This window comes from Dromaius novaehollandiae, chromosome 1, assembly GCF_036370855.1.
Source record: "Dromaius novaehollandiae isolate bDroNov1 chromosome 1, bDroNov1.hap1, whole genome shotgun sequence".
Lineage (NCBI taxonomy): Eukaryota > Metazoa > Chordata > Aves > Casuariiformes > Dromaiidae > Dromaius > Dromaius novaehollandiae.
Genome location: NC_088098.1, coordinates 135722568 through 135745417, shown reverse-complemented (window position 1 = coordinate 135745417; position 22850 = coordinate 135722568). Strand labels below are relative to the sequence as shown.

At 39.4% G+C, this 22850-nt stretch overlaps 1 protein-coding gene across 8 annotated transcripts in view; it reads left to right on the top strand.

Annotated features, from left to right (window-relative positions):
• REPS2 (RALBP1 associated Eps domain containing 2) overlaps window positions 1-22850 on the top strand; it is a 106145-nt gene that overhangs the window by 73164 nt on the left and 10131 nt on the right. For all 8 annotated transcript variants that reach the window (XM_064499653.1, XM_064499645.1, XM_064499649.1 and 5 more), the window contains 2 exons: window positions 9591-9655; window positions 21446-21529. In XM_064499653.1, coding sequence (XP_064355723.1) covers window positions 9591-9655; window positions 21446-21529 — 149 coding nt within the window. The remainder of the gene's footprint in view (window positions 1-9590; window positions 9656-21445; window positions 21530-22850) is intronic.

Sequence of the window (22850 nt, the reverse complement as noted above, 5' to 3'; positions counted from 1 at the left end):
ATGTAACTTGGATTCGTTCCTTTGGGGATGTTGGTTTCAGCCGTACAAGCCAGTAACTTGAGGCTGATATTTTTATTTTTTTTCTCTCTTTCAAAATGTGAGGTATTAAGTACCATCCTTACTTGCAGTGTTTTCTGTTATGGATGATGATTTTCTAATTACAGTCAGCCCTGCAGCCTCTACTTATCTCTGTTGTGTTAGTTATGGCTGCCAAGCAAGAAAGTGTCTCCTCTGCTTTTCTGTTCACAGAAAAGAAGCAAGGGAACAGATTTATTGGTAGGCCTCCACATTCTCATAAGTGGTCTAGGTGTGTCCCCACGTCATTTGTGTATTTCTTCGCATTTACATTTCCCATATAGCTTTAAATGGTATTTTTATCTTAAGACTCAGTCAGTAGAAGCTTCTTCCTGCACCCTTTCATTTTCATTAGTGCTAGAGGAAGGCTGGTGCTGAACATCATGTTTCATCCTCCTTTAATGTCTTTGAAGCACACGATTCTTGGATTCTTTTTGATATTTCATCAAGCTGTAAAATTAGTACAATCTTTTCTTGAACATGCAGGCTTGGTCACAGGCTGTATTCGTGAAGTCTGGAGATTTCTGAATAATGAAAGCATATTGAGATGTCTTTGGTTTGTCATATTTGCCCAAATGCAGCCAAATTTTATGCATTTCTGACCCTTTTTAGCCTGTGTAGCCAATAAACAGTTCTGTAGTTGTGTGGAGAAGACTCAGAGACTTAAAACGATTGCTGCTTCATTGTGATAAAACATTTTGATACAAGCCAGTCCTCTCCACTGGTTCTCAATATCTCTTTTTCCATGTCTTACCAGCTTCACATCTTTTTTGTAATCCGACAGTCTGCCGTCAATTTGCATTGTTGGGACTCCTGGATGAGGCAGACTTTAAGCTCAAAAACCACCATATAGGGAAGCTGAACAAATAGTTACCTTAATACTGCAATCTGCTTTCAGCTGCATCATATTTCTAGCTCAGTGAGTGAATGCTTCTCAAAGGTGACCTTCTGTTTTGAGGACATGGAAATGGGTACTAAAAAACCTGCCAAAGTTAACTTAGATAAATATGGTTACTGCATTACCATTTTTTTAATGTTTATTTGTATTTTCTGGGAAATAGCTGTATGTATTGAGGTTAGCTATCTGCAATTCTTAGTAACTAAGTCAATTTTTTTAAGTACCAGTTTTACGCAGCGGATTGTGTTGTTTGCATTGCCATAAATAGAGATTTCCCAATTAACTTTTTGATTCAATATTGAAGTGACAAGAGGAATCTGGAATAGTAATGTCCTTCTTTATGCTGGATTTAATTGTTTAATTAAGTTAATTATGATCTAATTTGCATGGCCTCTTCCTCTCATTTCCTGTTTAGTCTTCTATTTGGTAAAATCCAGCTACTTTCTTGGATAACAGGGTAGCATTTTGTCCATGCTGTATTACTGTGCTATCTTGCGTATTACTGTCTTGTGTTTGTTAATCAGACCAGAAGATTAAATTAGGAAGGTGATAATTCTGGAGGACCTTTATTTTAGAATAATAACAATGTCAAATACCAGCTGTAAAACATTGAATTTTTCTAAATATTTTTTGCACAGTATACAAGAGTTCTAGTGCAGAGTCAAGTTAACATCTCTGGTTGTCAGGATATGTAACAACAATTAAAATTAAAAGTATCTTTTACAGATAAACCAAAGCAGACAGAACACATAATTAAACTACCATTCATACTACTTTTCTCCAGCACTTTACCACTGCAATGAAAATACTGCAAAACTTTTGTAACAGAAATGTTGCTAAAAATTTTTTTAAGCAGAGAATAATGTTTTTGTTTAGGGGTTTTATAGCTCCTAGCACAACCAGCTCCTGATCTGTAACTGGAGCTGCAGTTTCCCTCCAGTTCTATTCCCCTTCAGAATCTACATGATCACTGAGCCAAGCTTATTCTGAATAAAATATGAATGTCTCTCCTCTGATGTGGATGGAAGAGTTCTGTGCCCTTCAGCCTCTTTTAGAGTTTTTTATAAAGGATATATGTATTTACAACTATGTAACTAGCTTCTTTGCCCAACTGGACAAGGGCAAAATTAAGGTTGAATGGGCTGAAGAAAATGGTGAGGATGTAAATGGGTGAATGGTGGTTAGATGATAGGAATTGGAGTGGATAGCTTATTTCTGTGTTTTTAGACTTTTAAATTTTTATGTGTATCTCTATATGCTGCTTACAGAGAGTACTTGTGTGCAGATTGGGGTAAACCTTAGCAGCCTTTTAAATGCAACTGTTTATTGACAGTATGTATAAATGGAATTTCTCTTAAATGATGTTTTTTCTTTTCTAAGGAATGGTTTGTAATCTATGTCCATTCTATTACAGGTTGTTAAAAATAGGAAATACTTTCATGAAATCTTAATTCAAAAAAAGTGGTTTTCTACTGAAAGTTGTTAAGGCTGAAAAGTTCTTGGCTGCCCTACCAGCCTGACTGACCTTGGCTGACCTACTTTCATGGGTCCCACTTGGCTTACTATATTCCATGAAAAATATTAGTCCAACAGCCTACAGTCCAAGTTAGAAGTTTTCCGATGAAGGGTCTTCTCTTTCTGGTGAGGAAGAGATGCAAGTTGCCTTCTTGCAGAGAAGACTCTGCAGATATAGATATCCTCAAAAAAGACAGGTCTGACCCACTGGTAGGACTGGAGGGATGGTGGTAGCTCATTGTTCTTCCTTCTCTCATGCACTCGTTCTGAATTGATCTATACTGAAAATAGTCACAGCCAGCGAGTGCAGCTGCGGCCTCTCTGGGAGCCTCCAGCATTCTCACCGGCAAATTCTGCAGGTCCTCAGCAGCGAGAGAAACACCGGCAACACGGATCTGCCAGAGCTAGGTGGAGGGACTGTGCCTCCCTGTGGGTGGAGAATGAAGCTAAATGTAAAATAAGATAGAACAAAACCATGAATAGCTTTCATTTTAGTAAAAGAAAAAAGAAGAAGAGCGATAAACAGTCCCCAAATAGAAACACACAGAAAATGAAAGGGTAGAGAAAACAATAACTAGAAAATGAAATGGTTTAAGAAAATGAGGATCAGGAAGCCAATAATACAGAAGTCATGGGTACGTAACACAAAACAGAAAACAGAGATTAGAAAAATCTGTTTTACAGTAAAAGCATGCTAAATTGCATAGGGCATTAAAAAAACAAGACATCATACAAACACTCAACTGCAGTGGTATTTCGCTTGTTTGATTTGGAAGTGTCCCATCAAATATGTAAGAAAGCATTCGTGTCCTAAATGAAGTTATACACCTGGGAGTTCATGCTGCAGAAGTATTAGTAGTGCTTCATGGCTGGCTATATCTCTTCCTAATTACTTGGAAAGTATAGATAATTTTTCATGCAACCGAGGTACAAACGTTGTTCTGTGTGATTAGCACATGAAACATATCTGTAGCAAGAGTGTGTCTGTGACAGTAGATACGTGTATCAGTTGCTAAGAAATGTGAAGCTTTATTGCTGAGCAGTTTATCAAAACCAACTGTAAGAAGAGAAGGAATATTACTCAACCTGCATGCTATCTCCAATACTGGCATTGCTGGTGCCATGCTTGAACTTCCTACAAACCTTATAACAAAATTAGTATTAGGAGTCTTAAGATCTTTTTTTCCTTGTTACTACCTTCTGAAGATGTATTAGTGAGAATTAGTAAATCAGACCCTGGGAAACCAGATATTTCACAATCACCTTACCAGAATCCTTCATTAAGTTTACATTCCTGGCTACAGGTTTAAGTTTTTTAGGTTTTTTTTTTCTTGTGACTTACTGAAGGCATGTTAATGAGAATTAATAAATCAGATCTCTTGAAAAACAATTATTGCACAATCACCTTACTAAAGCTGTAGTCAGGAATGTAAATTAATGAAGGGGTGGGATGAGGGTATCAGTATGATATGATATCTGAGTATGCCAATTTCAGTGAACAAGAAGGGAAGTTTTATAAGACAGAGGTAAGCAAGTACTGGATTTCCAGTTTAGAGACAGAACTTTCTATGAAAGTACTCAGAACTTTCTTCTATAGTCTGCTTTTTGGCAACAGAAGCAGGAAAAATAATTCAGCTCTCCAAACTAGCCTCAGAGAGGAAGGGCGAAGATGCTGGCTTCCCAACTGCCTAAGGCGCTTAAGTAGCTGGTGAGAACCCTTAGTCCTGAAGTATAATATTAATAATTCATTTTGCTGGCTTATGTTTTTGGAATTGTTTCCAGTATCACAAATCCTTTGCTTTCTGATAGATTAAAATTAATTGGTTATTCTTCTGTTAAACCTGATTTGGGAGCAGATCACTCTGAGGCGGCATAAACTGATCTAATTCTGTGATGCAACCATTCTCTCCTCTCCCGTGTCCCAGCAACAGTAGTTATGCTGTGGGCTGGCCCCCATCATCCACCTGAAAAAGAGCCCTACCAAAAATTAGCAGCCAAACCCTCCCAGAGGAACTCTGTCAGTGTTTTCTGCCCACTTCAGTCCTTGAATGGGCTCCACTCAATTGCAGAAGGGTATTGGAAAATGAAATAGAAATGAAAACCTGGATTTAGATCCTCTAAATCCATGGCAGCCTGGATTTATATTGACTCTGGTTGCTGTAGGACTGCACTCGCAGTGTGATCTGACAAACACAGGAGTCTTCCTCCCTTTGCGAATGGCAACCAAATTAAGAGGAACTACCAAACTGCGTGCCCTTTTGATCATGGGGTGGAAGGTTTGTAGTGCTGAGACCCTCAGCTTACAACCAACTGTAAGGGCTCGTTCAGGGTTTTGACATCAGATGAGATCAGCCTCCTTTGGCAGGCAGTAATTAGTGCCGCTTTGGTCAGAAGGGTGTGAAATGGCTCATGACCCAGGGAAATCACCCTTCTTTCAGGACACTCCTTATATATGTATGTTCTATTTCAGATGAGAAAAAAGAGCACATTTTTTCATCCAAACAGCATTAACTTGTCTGAGGTGATACCCAAGGTAAAAGGTAGGCATATAAAACCAAGAAGGAAAGCTGCAAATAACTGAAATGAAATAAATACCTGACATGGGAAAGTTTCAGGAAATATACGCTGCTGCTCCAATATTAATTAATTAAAAAAGATAGCATGCATCCTGCAGCTGAGTGTATTGTGGCAATTTTTTTTCAATAGTAAGAAAGAAGAGGATAAGTCACTGTCATTTAGTTCAAGAGATGCAGCATGTTGGACTTGCAGGTTGGTCTAAAGTATCCTGAGAGCCCAAATTTATTCCAGACTAGTCTTGGCATCCTTCCCTGTTGCAATGCCTGGTGAGCTGAAGTCATACTTCCTATGGGTTAGACAGGACTCTGATTTTTGTATTTTCTTTGGAGTCCCCTTCTTAGACCAAATGAGTCAAATAAAGGAGCTGCTCTACGATGGTCACCATAATTTGTCTCTTCGACTACCATAGCTAATGAAAGTGTGGAGGACTCACTATCCTTAATTGCTTTCAGTAGGTGGTGAGTGTGTTTTCTACTAGGGAAGCTAGAAGCACAGCAACTTAGCTAGGTGGGATGGAATAGCCTGTTCTCAGAATGTGGAATTAAATCATGATGTTTGTTATTAAGTGTTAATCTAGCTCCAGATTGGAAAGCTTGTTGTTGTTGGGTTTTGTTTTTGTTTTTTTTCCTCCTAATGTGCTGTCCTGTTAGTGTTAATAGACCTTTGTGATTACCAAAACAGGGCAGAAAAATGGTCCTGGAAGCTTGCCATCCTGATAGTCCAGCACAAAGTGTAAACATGCTAAGTAAAGAGCCATGATTTTTGTACTGGAAGCATTATCGCGTTCTCTGTGGGAGTAACTAGTGCATGAAAATGCTATCGTTTACAGTAATACATGGGATACAGATCCTGGATATACTTAAACCTATTTTATTGGTACCTGTAAGCTCCTTCCATAATGTTGCCTTTAAGATTTGATGTATGTCGCTCACTCTAGTATGAATACTACCAAGTTGCACAGTAGCAAAGCAAAATATGTGAGTGCTCAGACAGCGAAGGCCCAATCCTGCAGTCTGTTTTCAGTGAGGAAAATCTGTGTGGCTGCAGCTTGCTCTGTACAGCACCAAGTGGTGTGCTCCCCCAGCACGTGTCCGTGTTTTTCTGTGAGTGCTCCTTAAGTCTAATGTGAGGAGGCTTCTCAAAAACATGGTGGAATGGGACAGCAGATCGGTGGGGCTTGTGAATCCCTGACTTGCATCTTCAGGACGTTTTTGATCTTGTCATTGCCAGTGGAGTTGGCAAGGGAGCACAGCCGCTGGAGAGCAGGAGGGAGCTGTTGTTTTCAGAGCAGCCGCAGGAAAGGATTACTGCGTTGTCATAGTATGACCTGTAGGACAATAAGTAGAACAGCAACAAACCAAATGTGGATAATTACGTGAAGGGAAGTTTACTCCATCTTACCCCATGGTTCTTCTGTCCGTGATTCCTCCTGCCCGCCCCTTTTCCCTCTGCTTTTGTGCAGGTTATGAAAACGTCTTTTCAAGGAGCTTATTCAAGCTATGGGTTGTGCATGCCTGAAAATACGACATTTCTGTTTTTGATGCTCTATCCATACTTGTTTTCATTTTAGAAATAGACCACCACCTGTATTTGTGTTTCCTTTCAAAGCTAATGTAATGATACTATCTTTAACAGGAGGAATTGAACTGTGTAGGACAGTATCCCAAGAAGGCAAACATTCTGGAATAGCCTAATATTACAAGTCATCTGCTGATGCACGTAAAAGTCTATCAGTATCAGTTAGTATTGCCCTCTCTTAGGGTAGTGATACTGGAAAAGGCTGAAGCATATAACTTGTGTCATTAACTTTTTTTCCATTGGTGCTTTGGAAAAAAAAGCTCTTTAATAATAAGTTGTTATTAGTCCTCAAAAGTCTACTGACTCTGAATCTTGTCTAGCAATTGTGCTAGCATAAGCATGATTTCCTTCTAACAACAGGCCAAAGATGTTCTGCAACAGCAAGGATTTTATGAATATTTCATGAGTAGCTTAAGTTAGAATTTGCAGGATTAAAAAAGAGGAAACTGGGTCAAATGCACATGGTGTAAGCATCCAACTTCTTTAATGCTAAATTCATTTATGTCATATTTTGAAAGCTGAAGAAGCAATTTTCTTTTTTACTTGACCATTTTACAGAACAATTACTTTTCCCTTCTAAATTTTGTGGGGCAAACTCCAGGAGCCCTGCAGGGCTTCACAGTGCAGGGCTTGGGAACAACCTCAGGACATGTTTTTCCAGCAAGACCTGTGCCTTTTGCAGTAAAGACTATCCTGTTACTTTTCTAGGTATATCGCTGAATTTGAACAATTGGGGAGCAGGATAGTAGGTGCCGTATTCTCTAGAGCAACGCCGAAGTTCAGACCGATTCCCAATGGATGAATCTGTTGCAGTAATGCATCTCAGAGGCCTGCTAGAGTTTAAGCCACCAAACACAAAAATCGTAGGTGCTGGAAGAGGGCTGCATACATTGAGAAGGCCAAAGGAGCTGTCAAACTGAGTGCCTTGCCTGCACTGCCGCTGGTGCCTGGCCATGGGTGCCTGCATGCCCTTGGCCTGTCTCTTCCCAGGGTTTTGCCTTTCCGACCCTCCTGCTTATTACAGTAGTGTACTCTGCAGCTTTGCGTTTGAGCTGCCAGGGCACGTTAAGAAATGTACATGATCATGCTACCTGCCTTAGCTGTGACATCTGAGCTGCATGGAGGAGTATAGATGATAGCATAGGCATAATAACTGGTGGTGAGGGCAGATAAAATGCATGCAGTGTTTCCACTGAGTTTTGAAGCACAGCTCCTGTAAGGTTTCCTGAAGATAAACTTATCACTTTGAGCATATGTACTTGTCTACTATTAAGGTAGGCGGCTGATTGACCTACAGGGCTCTTGTGTTTGAGTTAGATTGTGTTTTCAAATATTGTTATTAGCTGTAATTGCCAAAGCACCTGCCAGTGCTCAGATAAATGAAATAATAATCTGAAGTTCAGATTAGAGGAAAATAAGGTTTTTTATTCCATTGTCCATTTCTAAAGAGCAGCTGGAGAATGGCTTTATAGACAGAACTAATTAAACACAGGAGAAAGGATCCTAATCACTTAATCTGTGCTTTTTTGAAATCTCTCTTACACTTGTAGGTATGATAGTGGCTCCCTTGTTTAACCTAAGTTGGGTTTTAATTGTTCTACCTCCCTCTTTGGCACTGTGAACAGTGATTTTAGGCTTCATTTTGATTGAAGAGGTGGTGATACACAAGATGTAAAAAAAAGCAATGTATTTTAAGCCTCTTAAGAGCTGTATATAGCCAATAGAACTGTTCTCAATATTTCCACCCACACATTTTTACTCTGATGTCACTGCTATCCTTAATGTTTAATATCATATATCTTTTCTTTTTCCCAACCATACAGACATTTTTAGCCTTGGTGTGTAAAATATGTAAATGGCTAAGCTGTAACTAAGCTCATTGTGGTCTTTGTGGCTTTTTAAAATATGTCTGGAAATAAAAAGTGTATAAATGTAATTGCTTTTGTAGCATTATTGTGGTAAAAGGCATTTCTAAATTTAATATTGCATTTTTTCCTTTACAAATAATCATCAGTGTAAGATGGGACTGTCTTGTGTCTTTCCCAGTGCAAGTGTAGGCACACAGTGCAGCAGGGGCCTCGGGAGCGGTAACCCACTAAAAGCTCCTGTCAGTCCCATTTGATATCTGTGTGTTAGCCTTGTCCTCCTCTTTATAGTCACTTTTCAAAGACTTCATCTGTCCTGTAGTTTTGTCCAGTGATAGCTCCAGCCACTCTATTTCTCAATTTCCTTAAAATACCTGAAACTCATGTGGTTGCTACCCTACATTTGTGCTGGCTCAAGCTGAAAGTCTGGATTATATTGTGTTGAAGGGGCCTAAACTGGCCATCATGGATTGTCTTTCTTCCATTATTTCTCCTCCTCCCCCCAGAATATCCCCAATGAGTAATTACACTCAAATATACAAAACAAAGCTAAAGCTAAATGATTTCTTTTTGGTTCATTTAGGCTTGTGTCTTTCTAATTACATGTCAGAAGTTTTCTTTTCAGGGTACCCCCCGTCATGTAGTGTGTTTTATCTGCAGCGAGCTCTGATGTCTACGTTAGATATTGAAGCATCACGTTTAAAAAAAAGACTATAATGTTAATGACAAAGAACAAAGTCTCAAGGATAAGTTGACCCTGTTTCTGGGTCTCTTTAACTAGAATTAGATTGCTTTAGCTATAGCTCTGTGGCTGACTGGCTTCCATCTTTGCTTTTTTGATAATGTTGTGGATTTTTTTATAGCAATTAAATCACTGCTCTTTTTATAGAATGGTAAGCACTGGAGGAAGCTATTTCAGAAAGGGTTTGCTCATTATCAAGTTTCGTTTCTTTTTAAAATGTTGAATACTGTCTCTTCATTAGGAATTGTCAGGGAAATTGCTTCTGGTTATATTTGTGAGTGAGTGAAAGTGGGTTGGTTTATTTATTTATTTTTTTAATTTATTTTCTCTCACTGTTTAGCTGCGAGGTCTGGCTGGCTGCCACCACCACCACCTGCATTGCCCCCTCGACCTTCTGTAACTCAGGTATGAACAAAGTTTTAGCACTTTTTTGTGTATTACTCCATATTTGTATTACTATTGTGGTGGTTAAAACAAGTTAGCTTGGACATCTTAGCTGTTCTCATTTCCAAGTTAATGCACGTGTGCAGTTTGCTCGGCAGGTCCATACATGTCCCTTTCCATTGGTCTAGTCAGTGTGTTGCAATGTCAAATTACCGACTAATTAAATCTCTTTGTAGTGAAGCCGACATGCACCCACTAGACAAAATAATAAATTAAAGGCCACTAAGGCTAGTCTGATAATAGTTTGATGCCTGGAAGGCATGGGCTTGATACCAGCTTTTGGTTTCTCAAGCTTCAAATGTTCAGAGGGCGTCTATTAAGGGAGCCACAGCATGTAAGAGTTTATTTCACCCATGGGTGTGAAAAGTCACACTGAAAGGAAGTGAATTCATGTCAGTTGTGTTATTAAGTTTCAAGCCATTGGTGGCACGCTTTTTTTGTTGTTTAGACCATTGCACTGCCATAGCACAATGCAAATAAACATAATTTTGAATATCTGTATGCAGATACTTCTTTGTATTTTAGGAAATGATGGAGGATCAATGTCTTGTACTTTTGATGCTGTTGGCTCTGTTAAGTGTTAGGCAGCAGTACACTGTATATATTATTCCCTTAGGGTGAGATGTAAATGGAGGACAAGTCCACAGGGAAGCTAACAGCCCATTATACACAAAAACTTGGTGAGGCACCTTTATTGGGCCAGAAGCAGTCATCACTTGAGTTTTGGATCTACTCTAAGAGTCTAATGTTAACCTCTCTTGTTGCCCATTGCTTATGACAGAATTATTAAAAGGCTTGTGGCCACCCACAGCTGCACAAAAAAAATCTAATTGTTCTCTTTTTACCCCCAACGCTCCTTATCTGTGTCTGAGTGTAGCTAGCTTTTTGCCTTGAGGACTGTAGAGCATTCTGGTTTGAAAGTGTGTGCTTCACTTGAGTCAGGATGGCATTCGCTTTGCTACTTAGTGCACCCATCCAGTTTTTGCTTTGTCTAATGTTCTCGGAAGAGCAGTGTTTCCCTGTGGCCTTCCTCTGATCCCGCGCCGCTGCTTCCTGCCTCCTATCCGTTCTGCCTGCCAGCAGCTACCGACAAAACCTGCACCAGCCCTTCTGCCTCTGCTGTAATTTATACCAGCTGTCACAGCCACTCTGTCTCCATGTTTTGCAAGCCCTGTTACTGCCTTCTAGAGAAACAATAAATATGGCAAATCCCCATTCTTAGGGATAAGAACGTTGTTTTCAAGCAAGATTTTGCTAATTGTTCTTGTTTGCTAATTGTTCATTTCTTCACCAGGGTAGTGAGGAGAGCTTTTAATTTATATGTTCATGTCCAGCAGCTTCCTTACCACATAAATACGGAACCAACTGCTTATCCTACACTGCGCCACATAGAGTACAGGACCTTTTTAAAATTATAAACACAAGATCCTTGTGTGAAATTCCTGATACACTCCCCTCCAATATAAAAGTGTGTTTTCTGAAAAGAGGAATGACTTCTGTGTCTAGTCAGTATTGAATATGTAGCTGATAGTTTGCTTTCATGTATTGCTTATATTTACTCAATTTAATTCTGATGATTTTTAAAGTTATTTAATCAAATATCTCTCAAAATATTGTTGTCCTGACTTCTAACAAAAATGTGTATCAAAACGTTTCTTGAAGCCATTTAAACTTCACCTTTGTCACATTCTGTTTGTTTTGTCTTCAAATGTGTCTTTCTGTGATAAAGGTAATCAGCAATAGGGGTGTGTGTGTGATGGGGCCATAATTCAGCTTAGCTGACTTTATGAATGGCATGTAAGGAGTAGTAAGCATATGGATTACATTAGTCCAATGGGGCCCTTGATTTAAAGAGCATGAAGAAATTGGAGAGAGGGATCTGCTTTTAAAACAGAGACAGGATCAAGAACTGAAGAAAAGCCATGATGCTGAAATGACATATTCAGCTTTTTCCTGTTTCAGGATTTACCAAGCTCTTCTTAAATTTCTGTTTTAACTTCTTTTCAACAACGTTATTGAAAATCTCTTTTATTACCTTAACATTTTACTGTATGTCTGCAGTTAAGTACTGTGAATGATAAATATAGCCTGGAAATGAAGTGATCCCCACATATTTCAGGTGACTGTGCACCATGTAAGTATGCTTGCGGTGTGATTATTTTGGCTCTGCTTTGAAAATCAGTTGATGGAGGGGGAAAGGGAAATCATTTCTTCTGAAGACTACAGTTTTTTGTGGATGGCTGAGAACCAGCTTGGACCGGTGGGCTCTTTAGTGTGAGATTAAAGAGCTCATTGGATGTAAAGACCAAAGTGCATAGAGGTACCAAGGGATAGGTATTACATTTCAATAAAGCAGAAGTCCTTCTGTGAGCTTAATCATAAGGAAGATAGAAATGGCTTCTTTACTTTAGTCCTTGGTTGCTGTTGTTTTTAGTAACATTTGTTTCAACCTTAAGGAAAACATTATTTTTCCTGTCAAACCCTCCAAGGTAATCAAGCTCAACAAGTTACTGAAACACTGGTTGTTCATAGTGTGCCAAACGTCTCTAATCGGATCGCAAACTTATTAAATTATATCCACATCCAAATCTGCCTCCATAATGCAGCTAGGTGAATAATGGGGGAGAGGGACTGGGTCACTGGATAAGTGTAGCACAAAGTAAAACATAGAGCTAATATAGCTGTGGCCTGAACTCCAGGTCTGCTTCTGTTTTGACCACGGAGTACTCCGATTTTATTGTGTAACTGGACCTCAGTCATAACTCAATGGATACACAGGCTTACTTTGACAGGCTCAGTTCTTGGGGTCTTGTGATGACTTATCCAGTTCATAGGGAAATAGCAGCTGGGCTGACTTCTCCGGTCTGAGTTCCTGCTGCCAGCCCATGCCATTTTGCACCATTGGAAGGTAGACATATTTACAGGTGTGAATGCATTTGTTCTTAACCTCTACACCAGATTTTAAGGTTAGTGGATTAACTGTGCATTATTTTCTTCATGATTGTCTGTAAAGAACTCTGGTAACTCTGTGTCCTCAGGATTTTTCTCCATTGCCAAAATCAGCATTGTATGATCTTCCACCTGCATCAGTCTACAAACTACACCCTAGTTTCCTCTAGGTTTTCACCAGATGTTTTTCTAATGCAGTGATGCTTTTATCTGAGGTCCCTGGAATGACTATAAATAAAGATGGACAAAAGGCAAGTTGACATAATATGGAGAGGTATCATGATAGACCATTATCTCCAATTTAGCATCTTTTATCCAAATTACATCCCATAACAGTGCTCTGCAAGCCATTTTGAATTGATGTCTCCAGTAAGATGTTGTGAAATGCAGAATGAAATGCTTTATTAAAATCCTCAATTCTTAGTGCTTTTCTCTTAAAGGCAGTTCAGTTTTGTCTAAATTCTGTGAAAGTCACTTGGAAAGACTTTGCATGGAAAAAGGCTGATACACAGACTAGAGTTTTGTTTTGGATAATACATTATTTTGAAGTATTTTCTTTTTACTATTGTGTGTACATTCATGTATAACTTCAGCAATGAATCCCTAGTGACGTGTCACACTTAGCAAGTCTGTAGTACCTACTTGTATTTAAGAATAATTAGCATGTGTTTTCCTTCTCTTTCTGACCATAAGTGTGTAATATGCTCCAAGTTATTGCACAGACTTAGGACACTGGCAATGTCCTCACCTCTTTTCCTCACTCCATATGGCATGCTATAGTTATGGCTTTTTCTTGTTCAAGAAAAAAAAAAGGCTGCAAGTCTTTAGTTTGTTTGGCTCCATGAGTGATGTCACATAGAACAGACAATCTATAGCTCTTCGAAATTTCTGCTATTGTCTGGCTTGTAGAGAACCAGATTCAGTGTCCCAAGTCTTTTTATTCTGGTCCTGTGTTCCTCACTCACTGGTAAAGGTAAGTCATCAAGGCAAAATGAAATCACTGTGGCTCCAAAACTTTGTGCTGCCCCAGGGTTACATGGAATATCTGTATAACTTATAGACAGTAGGAATCATGATAGGAAGGCAACAGCGTACACAGCTGATTTTCAGTGACACAAATTTCAAGCAGAAAATAACTTTGGATGCACATGAATAACATTCCATTGAAGCTGAACTGGAACTGAACATGCGTATGCACATCTCAAATAAGCCTCTGTTATTTTTTTTAATGGAAACCAAAATAATACTTTATTGCTGTTGGCTTTTAAGCCTACAGAAGCCGTTTACCACAGCTGCTTACTATGGGAGACCGAGTAGCATATTTATGTTAATAGGAATTGTGGATGAACACTGAAGAGCAAATATAACTCTTCAGGATTTTATCCAACGTCAGCTAACTATCTGCAACATTCTGCAATTAGATCAACCTTCTTTTATTTAAATGACTCTATTTCTGTACCTTCCTGTCCAGTAATGTTGTTACATCTTCAATCTTGCCTGTGCTATATAAGGAGATTGGAAAACAGTGGGACTGGAAGATAACTGTATATCTTGGCTGAAAAAACTTGTTCCTAGTCTCTTCTCCCGGAGTCTAAATTTTAAGCCTGTTGGTTTTGTAAATTAACACTGATTTGTACTGGGGTTTATTTCTAGAGTACCTTGGAACCTCGTTTTCCCCTTGGTTCCATACTGGCAGTTTTGACAAGCACTGGAAAAGTTACATACTGAAGCACAGTCTTCAAGTGAAGTGGAGTAGATAGGCATTTGTTGACTTTGTCAAACTGAAGTATCTTGAGTGCATTGCAGTTCTAAAGATGAAAATCTCACTATGTTATATGAACTCACAGTTAGACTGTCAATTTAGTGACCATCATTAGCATTAGAAATTATTGATTCAATGAAATCATGGAGACTGTTGTGCTAAGGTCTCAAAGTGTTGTGAGGGATGACACTTGTGGGGTCACACTTCCCAGCTATAGGCACCTGGTTTTGTTTGAAAGCTTAAAATAATATTCTTTTTAACATATTGAATATTCAGCTCTCACACTGTTACTTGATACTTCCTAATTCTTTGAAGCTTTGTGACCATTCATCATTAAAAATCGCAAGTGAAAATTGGGACCTGGTTCAAGAAATTGTCTTTATTAACATGCCTCCCTGTTCTGCTGCATTCACAAAGAGGCATTAAGTGTTGGGTGCATTCAGGCTGTGTCTGTAATAGTGAATTAAATATGCCCACACTGATCTCTGGCACTGAGGCCAAGAAGCACAGAATAGCTCGCATCCATGTTGCCGAAAAGCGTTCGCCTCCTGAACAGGATGGCCGCATGCAAGGTCTGCACTGGGAGCCGGTCCTGGCCCCTGTGCCAACTCCTGGCTTTGCCTGGGAATTGTTTGAGAGCGCTTGTTGGTCCGGGCCAAAATCAAGCCCAGGACTACTCTAACAATTTAATGGTGTAGACAATTAAGTTCCAGTTCCCAGTAACGCTCCTTTGCTCAGAGTGGTTTACTGCTGTAAACATAGCAACGCTGTCTCAATACCTAAGAATTTGGCACCCGCTGGAGACAGCAGGAATACAAAGCTGCAGAGGCAGCAGTGCTGTGCCTGAGCAAGAAAAAGCACTTCAGCATTTACAGAGACCTTTGGGCAAAAACTTTGGATACCAGAATATCTTAATGGTTAGGCAAAGCCTCTGCAGATTGTCCGGCCCTTGTCATCCACAATCAATTCACCAAGGACTATTTAAGACCACAGAAATATTCCATTTTCTGTAATGGTCTTTGGATCAGGTTTTTTATATATGAGGATGATGATTATTTTCATGTTTTAGTACTGTTCAGTCATAGTTAAAATTGGAAATCCTGACAAGGCTTCCTTGAGTGTTGGATTTTTTCCCCCCTATGCTGGCCAAAGCAACCCACATCTGCTGGTCCCCAGGATATGTTCTGTGCTCTGTTTTTACAGACATTTGGATAAAGCTTGAGATAAATAGAGGATGGGATAGGGTTTGCTTATCTCTGTTACGGGGGTTGTTTTCAGAAAGTGTTTAGCCAGCTGAGGTGCCTTCTTACACTGTAAAATTATGTGAGGAATTTCAAGTGTTGGCAGGGCACCTGGAGCTTTATGGGAAGGAACTTTTTTTGCAGAAAAAAAAGAAAAAAGAAATTTTGCTTTTGGCAGCCTCCTATTTGTGTATATATGATGGTATTTTTCCAGACAACCTTTATATTATTCCAGATAACCTTTATATTAAACCAAAGAAATACTTTTTTAGCTTGTGTTTACAACCAGTGTGTAAGAAAAGGGTTTTTTTGTTGCTTTTTTAATAAACTCCACTGTTTTGGCTGCAGATTAATGTATGTTGTATAATCAGTGTATTAGATACTGGAAAAGTCTGTAATAAAACTAAAAGTCTTCTGTAACATAAAAGATTTTGCCATCTGCGACTTTAATATAATACAAGTGGATTATCCTCCTCTGTCATGAAAATTATATATTAAATCTAAAACGGCCAGACAAAATAAATTATGATTTAAGAAGTGGTGTAACGCACAGTTAGAATTGAATTTGGGGAGTAGTTGATGGATACCATAAAATACTTTCTAAAGAGGTTTCTGGGAGGGTGGGAGAAGGGCAAATATCTTAATGAAAATATGTTGTAATAGTTTTTGAATTTGGCTTCATATTTATTAAAAAAAAACACACACCCAAAAATCCAATGCCTGTATCTCTAGTGGAATGCACATACCCCTTTCTAGCTTATGCTAATCTGGTTTAGTAGAAGGGAAGTATTGAAACAGATTGTTAATACTTCCATCTGGGTCCTGTTCTTTCCTTGCGAATGGGCTAAACATTGCAGCAGTTCATTTATATTTACTGCCTTTTTCCTAAACCTTATCACTAGCCCTCAGATAGCTCAGGAAAAGAAAGCTTATCAAAACTTCAGGGCTGCACAGTGCTGAGAAAGCAGTCAGCACACTAAGACCCTGGCACCTTGTTGCATTTGCATCCCTATGGGTTTTCTGTCTGTCTTATCATTTTCAGTTTCTTTAACAGGCAATAGAAAAGAATTGATGATTCAGTGTGGTATACACTAGAGTCACAAAAACTGGAATTGAGACATCTTGACTTCTTAGAAATTGCCATTAGACACAAAAATATGAATGTTTAGAAAGGAGAAAAATACCTCTTAAATGAACTTATGTAGAGTTGATAAAAGATTGCAATGGGCACATCCTGAGCAATAATCCTATTTAGTATCCTGCTTTTTCTTGTAGATAAGCTGTTCTCAATACATTTTTGCAAATCTAAGCAGTGGCACTGTAAGTAATGATTATGGACTATTTCAGTGAATGCACAGAGATAATTTAATTCCTGTGAGTAGTGCCATTGACTATAATGGGACTATTTCCATGTGTAAAGTTACCATGGAGCATAAATATGGGCAAGACTGAATCCAGAATACATGCTTTACCTCTTGCAAAAATGCTGTAACAGAAATATGAAAGCTCCATGAAGACCACCTGTAGTTGAAGATCAGTTAGGGATTGTCTTGAAAAGTGGGCATGAAATCTACATGTAATCCAGCATTGCTACACAAAAAAAACTAGAAATATAAGTGAAGAACTAGTTGTAAAGTAATTCATTATCTTACTCTTTTCAAAAATCTGAGGCTTCCATTTAAGTACTTTTATACTACTGTAACTGATTTTTCCTTTAGAAGACCATATTGCATAAGCAGTATACGCATAACAGGGGTTAGATTCCAAAGTTTTATAAACCAATGTTAAAGAGTTTTAAACCCTACTGTAATGGCGAGAAGTTTTCAAGATTAGAGAAACATTTCTTTAGGACATTTTACCACTGTGCTGGAGGAAGCTTATTTGCTGTTTCTGAATGAAATGAGTTCCTCAATACTAAGCATGCAATAAGAACAACCAAGAAGTAGGATTAAATAAAGGGAACCTACTTTAATTGGATCACTTTTTCCTTATACACCACTATAGAGCTCAGACAGGAATATTTTGGAATCAGTCTCGCTCTACCGTCAGCAAAAGGCTATAGGGACTGTCTTTCACCCCCTGTCCAAAGCAGTGATGGGAAGGAAATCTGTGAAGGATCCCTCTGCCAAAAAAAAAAAAAAAAAAAAAAGGAGGAGGAGTGATACACCATTATCAATGCCAGGTTATGTCTAAGAGTATTAGCCCCATTCCCTCCCTGTGGAGGGATGCTTCAACCCTCCTTCTTTGGAATGTTCTGCATGTATTTTCAGTAGTCAGCAAGGTAGTAGATGTCTTCCTAAGGAGAAAGTTCAGGCTCCCAAATCTCACGGTATTACAAGTGGAAATTTCCAATATCCCCTTGGAGGATTTTTCCTTTAAAATCTGCATGGGGACAGCGTGGAGAGACACCAGATTGTAAGAGTACTTATAAAGCCTCTAAAGCCTTGCTGGGTTAGCTGTATCAGAAAACCTTTGCATTGACACAGGTTGCAGTTATATAGAAGATTTTTGCCTGGGTTAAATGGTGTCAGCCCCTGAACAAAATCCACTGCAGCAGCAGCATACAGATTTTTCTGTATCATCAAATACTGCAAATCACTGATGCATAGACCAGGCTTCTGTGTGAGAGCGGAGAGGGATGCTCCAAGGAAGTATGTCTCACTCTCTCTGGGTATTTGTCTGCCCACCCTGTGAATGAATCTGAACCACAGGTTCAGTCTACAAGCACTGAATACGAAGGCAGCTATTTTTTGCACTCTAAGCAAAACTCAGAAATGGCTTGTTCTATGTGCCACTAGGTGGCACTTTAGGGACATGGCAGTCACTTGGTTTTATTCATTATTCATGGACTGCCTCACCAGAACTGGTAGGACTTTTTTTTTTTTTTTTTTTTTTCTGGTCAACTGTAGCTCTTTCTTTATTTTACTGTCTTCCTGCACTGTCCAGGCTGCTGAGCTTTGCATACCTGGTTGAGGTAGTCCTCACTGTCCTGACAGCAGGGAATAACAGCCAGCCCCATGGCTCCAGCCTAAGCCAGCGGGTATGAGAGCCCTGTAGTTGTCACGGTTGTTAGGCTGCCAGCCACATCTCCACACTCAGCCAGTAAGAAATACATGCTGCACCATTAGGGACTGTGATAGTGGATTGTTGGAAGCTTTGAAATCTTACCCTTTTGGCATCAGCAACAGCACTCTCTTTTATATTTGCTTCTACCAGGACACAAAGTTTGTCCTTTTTTCCATTTCAGTTTTCTTCCATTTAAAATAATATTCTCTCCTCCAATGAGGCCGTTTTTTTGGTCAAGTTGGGCTTTTTTTTTCTTTTTTTTCCCCCCCTCCAGGTCGTATTACCTTATTCTGATTTCTGTTTTCCTGTTTGCTTGTAATTGACATTGTGGAGTACAAGTCTGTTAGTCACTTCTGTATTACTTGGTTAGGCTGGTTCTTGAGAAGTTACCTTTTAACCTATGAACATACACAAGTTCCATGTCTCTCTTTCATTCGGTGGAATTAGATGCTGTGTTCTTGCCTTGCATGCAAGGTTTAATGTTGACTGCAACTAGAACAGAAATTAAATAATGCTCAGGATATGTCGCACAATGTGGCACCAAGAAGGGTTCCCTGAGCACTAGCTCAAAATAACTTAGTTTGGGCACCAGAAACTGCCTGGCCAGGTTTGAAGGGGTATCTAGTGCTCCCTGTCCAAGGTAGGTCATTCAGAGCCGGTTCTCAGTTAACTCTGTCGTTACACTGTGTTTGGCAGCAAAGCTGTATGGTGAAGTGCGTATAGTATATGTATTGCATGGCTTGCTGAAAGGCTGTGTTTACTCTTAATCCCCTTAAATGAATGCTTTGTCAAAAGGATGTATATTGGGACCAAATTTACTGTGTGACTCTATAAGGTATTTGAGCTTTGCTGCCCCAAATCATTCATGGAGGCCTCATAGACTTTGCCAGACTACTGTTACCAGTGCTTAGAACCTTGATTTTTTTCAAGTATATAGAAAGTAGTCCTAGAAATCACTGATTTTATGGGCTATTCAGCTTGCTAATAAAGAAGTGCTGTGTTGCATTATATGCTTTTTTAAAGATCTTTGATTTTTGTAGACAGAACAGAAGATTGCTTTTTTCCATTTCACTCTCCTGCATGCAACAGAAATCACTGATTGTAACAGAAACTCTTCAATCCGTGAAATGGTTTCCAGAATTGGATTGCTAAAAGCCAGTAGTTATTAAAATCCAAATATTTAAAATATTAGTGTTTTAAAACTACTGGAAAATTACAGTAGACTTATTTTTTAGCATCAGATAACACTACAGATACAGCCCAGTTAGAAGAGTGGGAGAGAAATCTCATCAGCCAAGACACATTTTCCTCTTCTCCAGAGGAATTTCACGTGCATTTAAAAAAAGATCACAAATCACACTCCTCTGTGTACATGTTCAACATTGTATAGTTGAAGAACAGCAGTAGCCTGACAGAACTCCTTTTCCCCTGCAGCTTTTTGTTGAGCTCTTATTGTTTTTGTTATGAAAGAAATGGAAATGTTATAAAAAAAAGTCCCTCCTTTTTTAAAACATACCAAATTCTGTACATTCTGTCATTTTTTTTAAACTTACGATTAAGCACTGTGAAACTTGTGACTGCTACAGAACTTGATGAGTCTAAGCAACAGGAGATTAGACTCTCCAGTGCATGACAGGTTATTATTATGGCTAAAATTTTGGCCCCACTGAAGTTCTGAGTTTTACCTTGCGCTTTTTTTAGCCACAAACTTTTATTCTTGTAGAAATGAGCCATTTCTGAGAAAAGAGCATGATGGCAGGTTGCCTATCCTGCCTGGGGGCCCTTGTCAGCTGGGCTCCATCCTCACAGAAGCTGGGAAAGAGCGGAAGAGGCAGTCTGTGGGGGCTGAGTGTCCTCTGCCTCCCCACTCCTTCCCTCCCTCCCCTTCTTGAAGAGCCACCTGGTCGCTTCTCTACAGAAAACGTTCATACCGAGTTTGTCATAGTATGCCCAGGGACAGATAGCTCCAAATCCTGGTACCCTTCCTTAGCAGAAATGCTGCACCATGTCCTGGTAAAGCAAACTACAAAGATACGGGAAGATTTGGAGGCAGGGAAAGAAGAGGATTTACGCTCCATTTTAACTTTCTTTGGCAGACGTATTGGAGGCAGAGTGTTTTGTCTGCCTTAAGGGTAGACCCATGTTTGAAGTCTTAGCCTAGATTTCTGTTTGAAACCTGGGAAGGAAGGAAGGAGATTATTTGGCTTCTTTTAGGACTTGTATTTTTAGTAACTTTATTGTAATTTTTGGTATATTTCATACTTTCTCACTCCAGCCTTGCATACTTCAAAGACAGAGGCTTAGTCCAATGAATTTTCATCAGTTTCAGGAGATGATAAGGTGACAAGGTGCAACCAAGATCTTTCCAGCTTTTATTCCCCACCCTGCCCCAGGCCTTAGTTTTTTCTCTGAGTACTTAGGCGATAAGGGTAACTCTAGAAGATATCCTGGGCACTAGGTCATTTATATTCAGAGACATGGTTCCTAACATTTCACAGAAAAAAGCTTTTCTCTTGTTTTCCTATCACAATAAAAAGAAAGAAAATAGTTTCATTAAAAATCTACAAAAGACATATGTCATCCATTCAGCTGTCACATTGGATCTCTATTTCACTCGCTGTTGAATTGTTAAGGTAACTTTTCCTTTGTGTATAATGTTTCCTTTCATTGACTTTATTGTATGTGACTGCTAGTCATTTTCTGGGTGTAGCAATGACTGATTTGTTGTTACAGACAGAGCAAGTATCTGAGGTTGAATTACATCCTCAGATGAATAGAGCCCCATCACAGACAGAAGAAAACAGTTCAACAAAGAAGGTGAGACCTGCACATGTTGTTTCATTGTTGAGTGATTTGCCTTCATCAACAAATGTAGTTGTTTTAGGTTTTAAAGCAATTAAACTGAGGGTTAGGGTTACATTTTTACATGTTTACCTTCTCTGGAGGTCAAGACACTAGAGAGAACTGGGATCATGTGTGACATCAGCTCAGATAAATCATTAAGCAAGGTCTTAGTACGTACACATCAATGTGTGTGCTTTAAGAAAGGCAGCTTGCCCTTTGTTTCAAATCAGTAGGGACTCATGGAGCCTTAGGGAAGACAAAAAAGTATTTGATTGTGTTTGACCCCTGTTTCACTGTAATTCTTCCAAATTCTGACACGCTTGCTTCTGGTTATTAAAGATTCAGTTTTGATCCCATATAAACACACCTGTTTGCTAGAGGTCAGAATCTGCTACTAAATGTCTGTAGAATTTGAGAGATTTCCTCAAATGTTTGCTTAAGACATACAGTTTCTATTATGTTTTTGTATAAGCATATAATTTGTATAAATTAATCACTAAAATTGCAATGACAGTCTTCACAGAGCCTCACTCATGGATGGAGTGGCCTTAGGCAAGCATTTTCCTAGCTCTGCTCACACTGCCCCTGCCTCCTCCCACAGATTTTTGATAGAGGGCAACTGGAGATTGCCCCCAGCCCCTACTGCAGCCAGGGAGCACCTGCAAAATCTTTGCTCAGCTCAGGCAAGAAGTGTTGGCAGGTGCTATATCTGGCAAATACCTTGCCCAGGGAGCATCATTACACTTCTTGCCCTGACAGGGGGGCACAGGCAAATGCCCCAACATCATTTTCCTCTGTACGATAGGGCTTTTCAGGCAGCGTCCTTGCTCCACTTGTGTCCACGGCCTGCTACTTCGAGCCAAGCTGCATATTTTCCTTGTTCTGCTTTGCACCCCTCCTGAGAAAATTTAATTCTCGTGGTCCACCTACTTCAAAGTTGCTGTCTTCCCAGCTCACTCCCTAAAATATAGACAAGCCACAGGCTGTGGGACACAGGTTGCGGATTGTGGGTGATATGCTGACTGTGGCCTTCAAAGGACTGGTGCAACAGCAGTCTGTCAAAGACCCCCTGTGGAAGGGTCTGATTTTAGGAACTGGCATTTCTTCCAGTATTGTGTTTGAAATGGGGAAGGAGTTACCCTATGAATTTTGGAGTTTTTTGGTGGTTTAAGGTAGTTGGGGATTATGTGTTTGGCATCCTACCAGTTTATAGTTGTAGAAGTCATGCACAAGTTCCTCGCTTGCTCTACATCATCTTTACAGACAGCTACACATAAGCATAGGATTTCTAAGC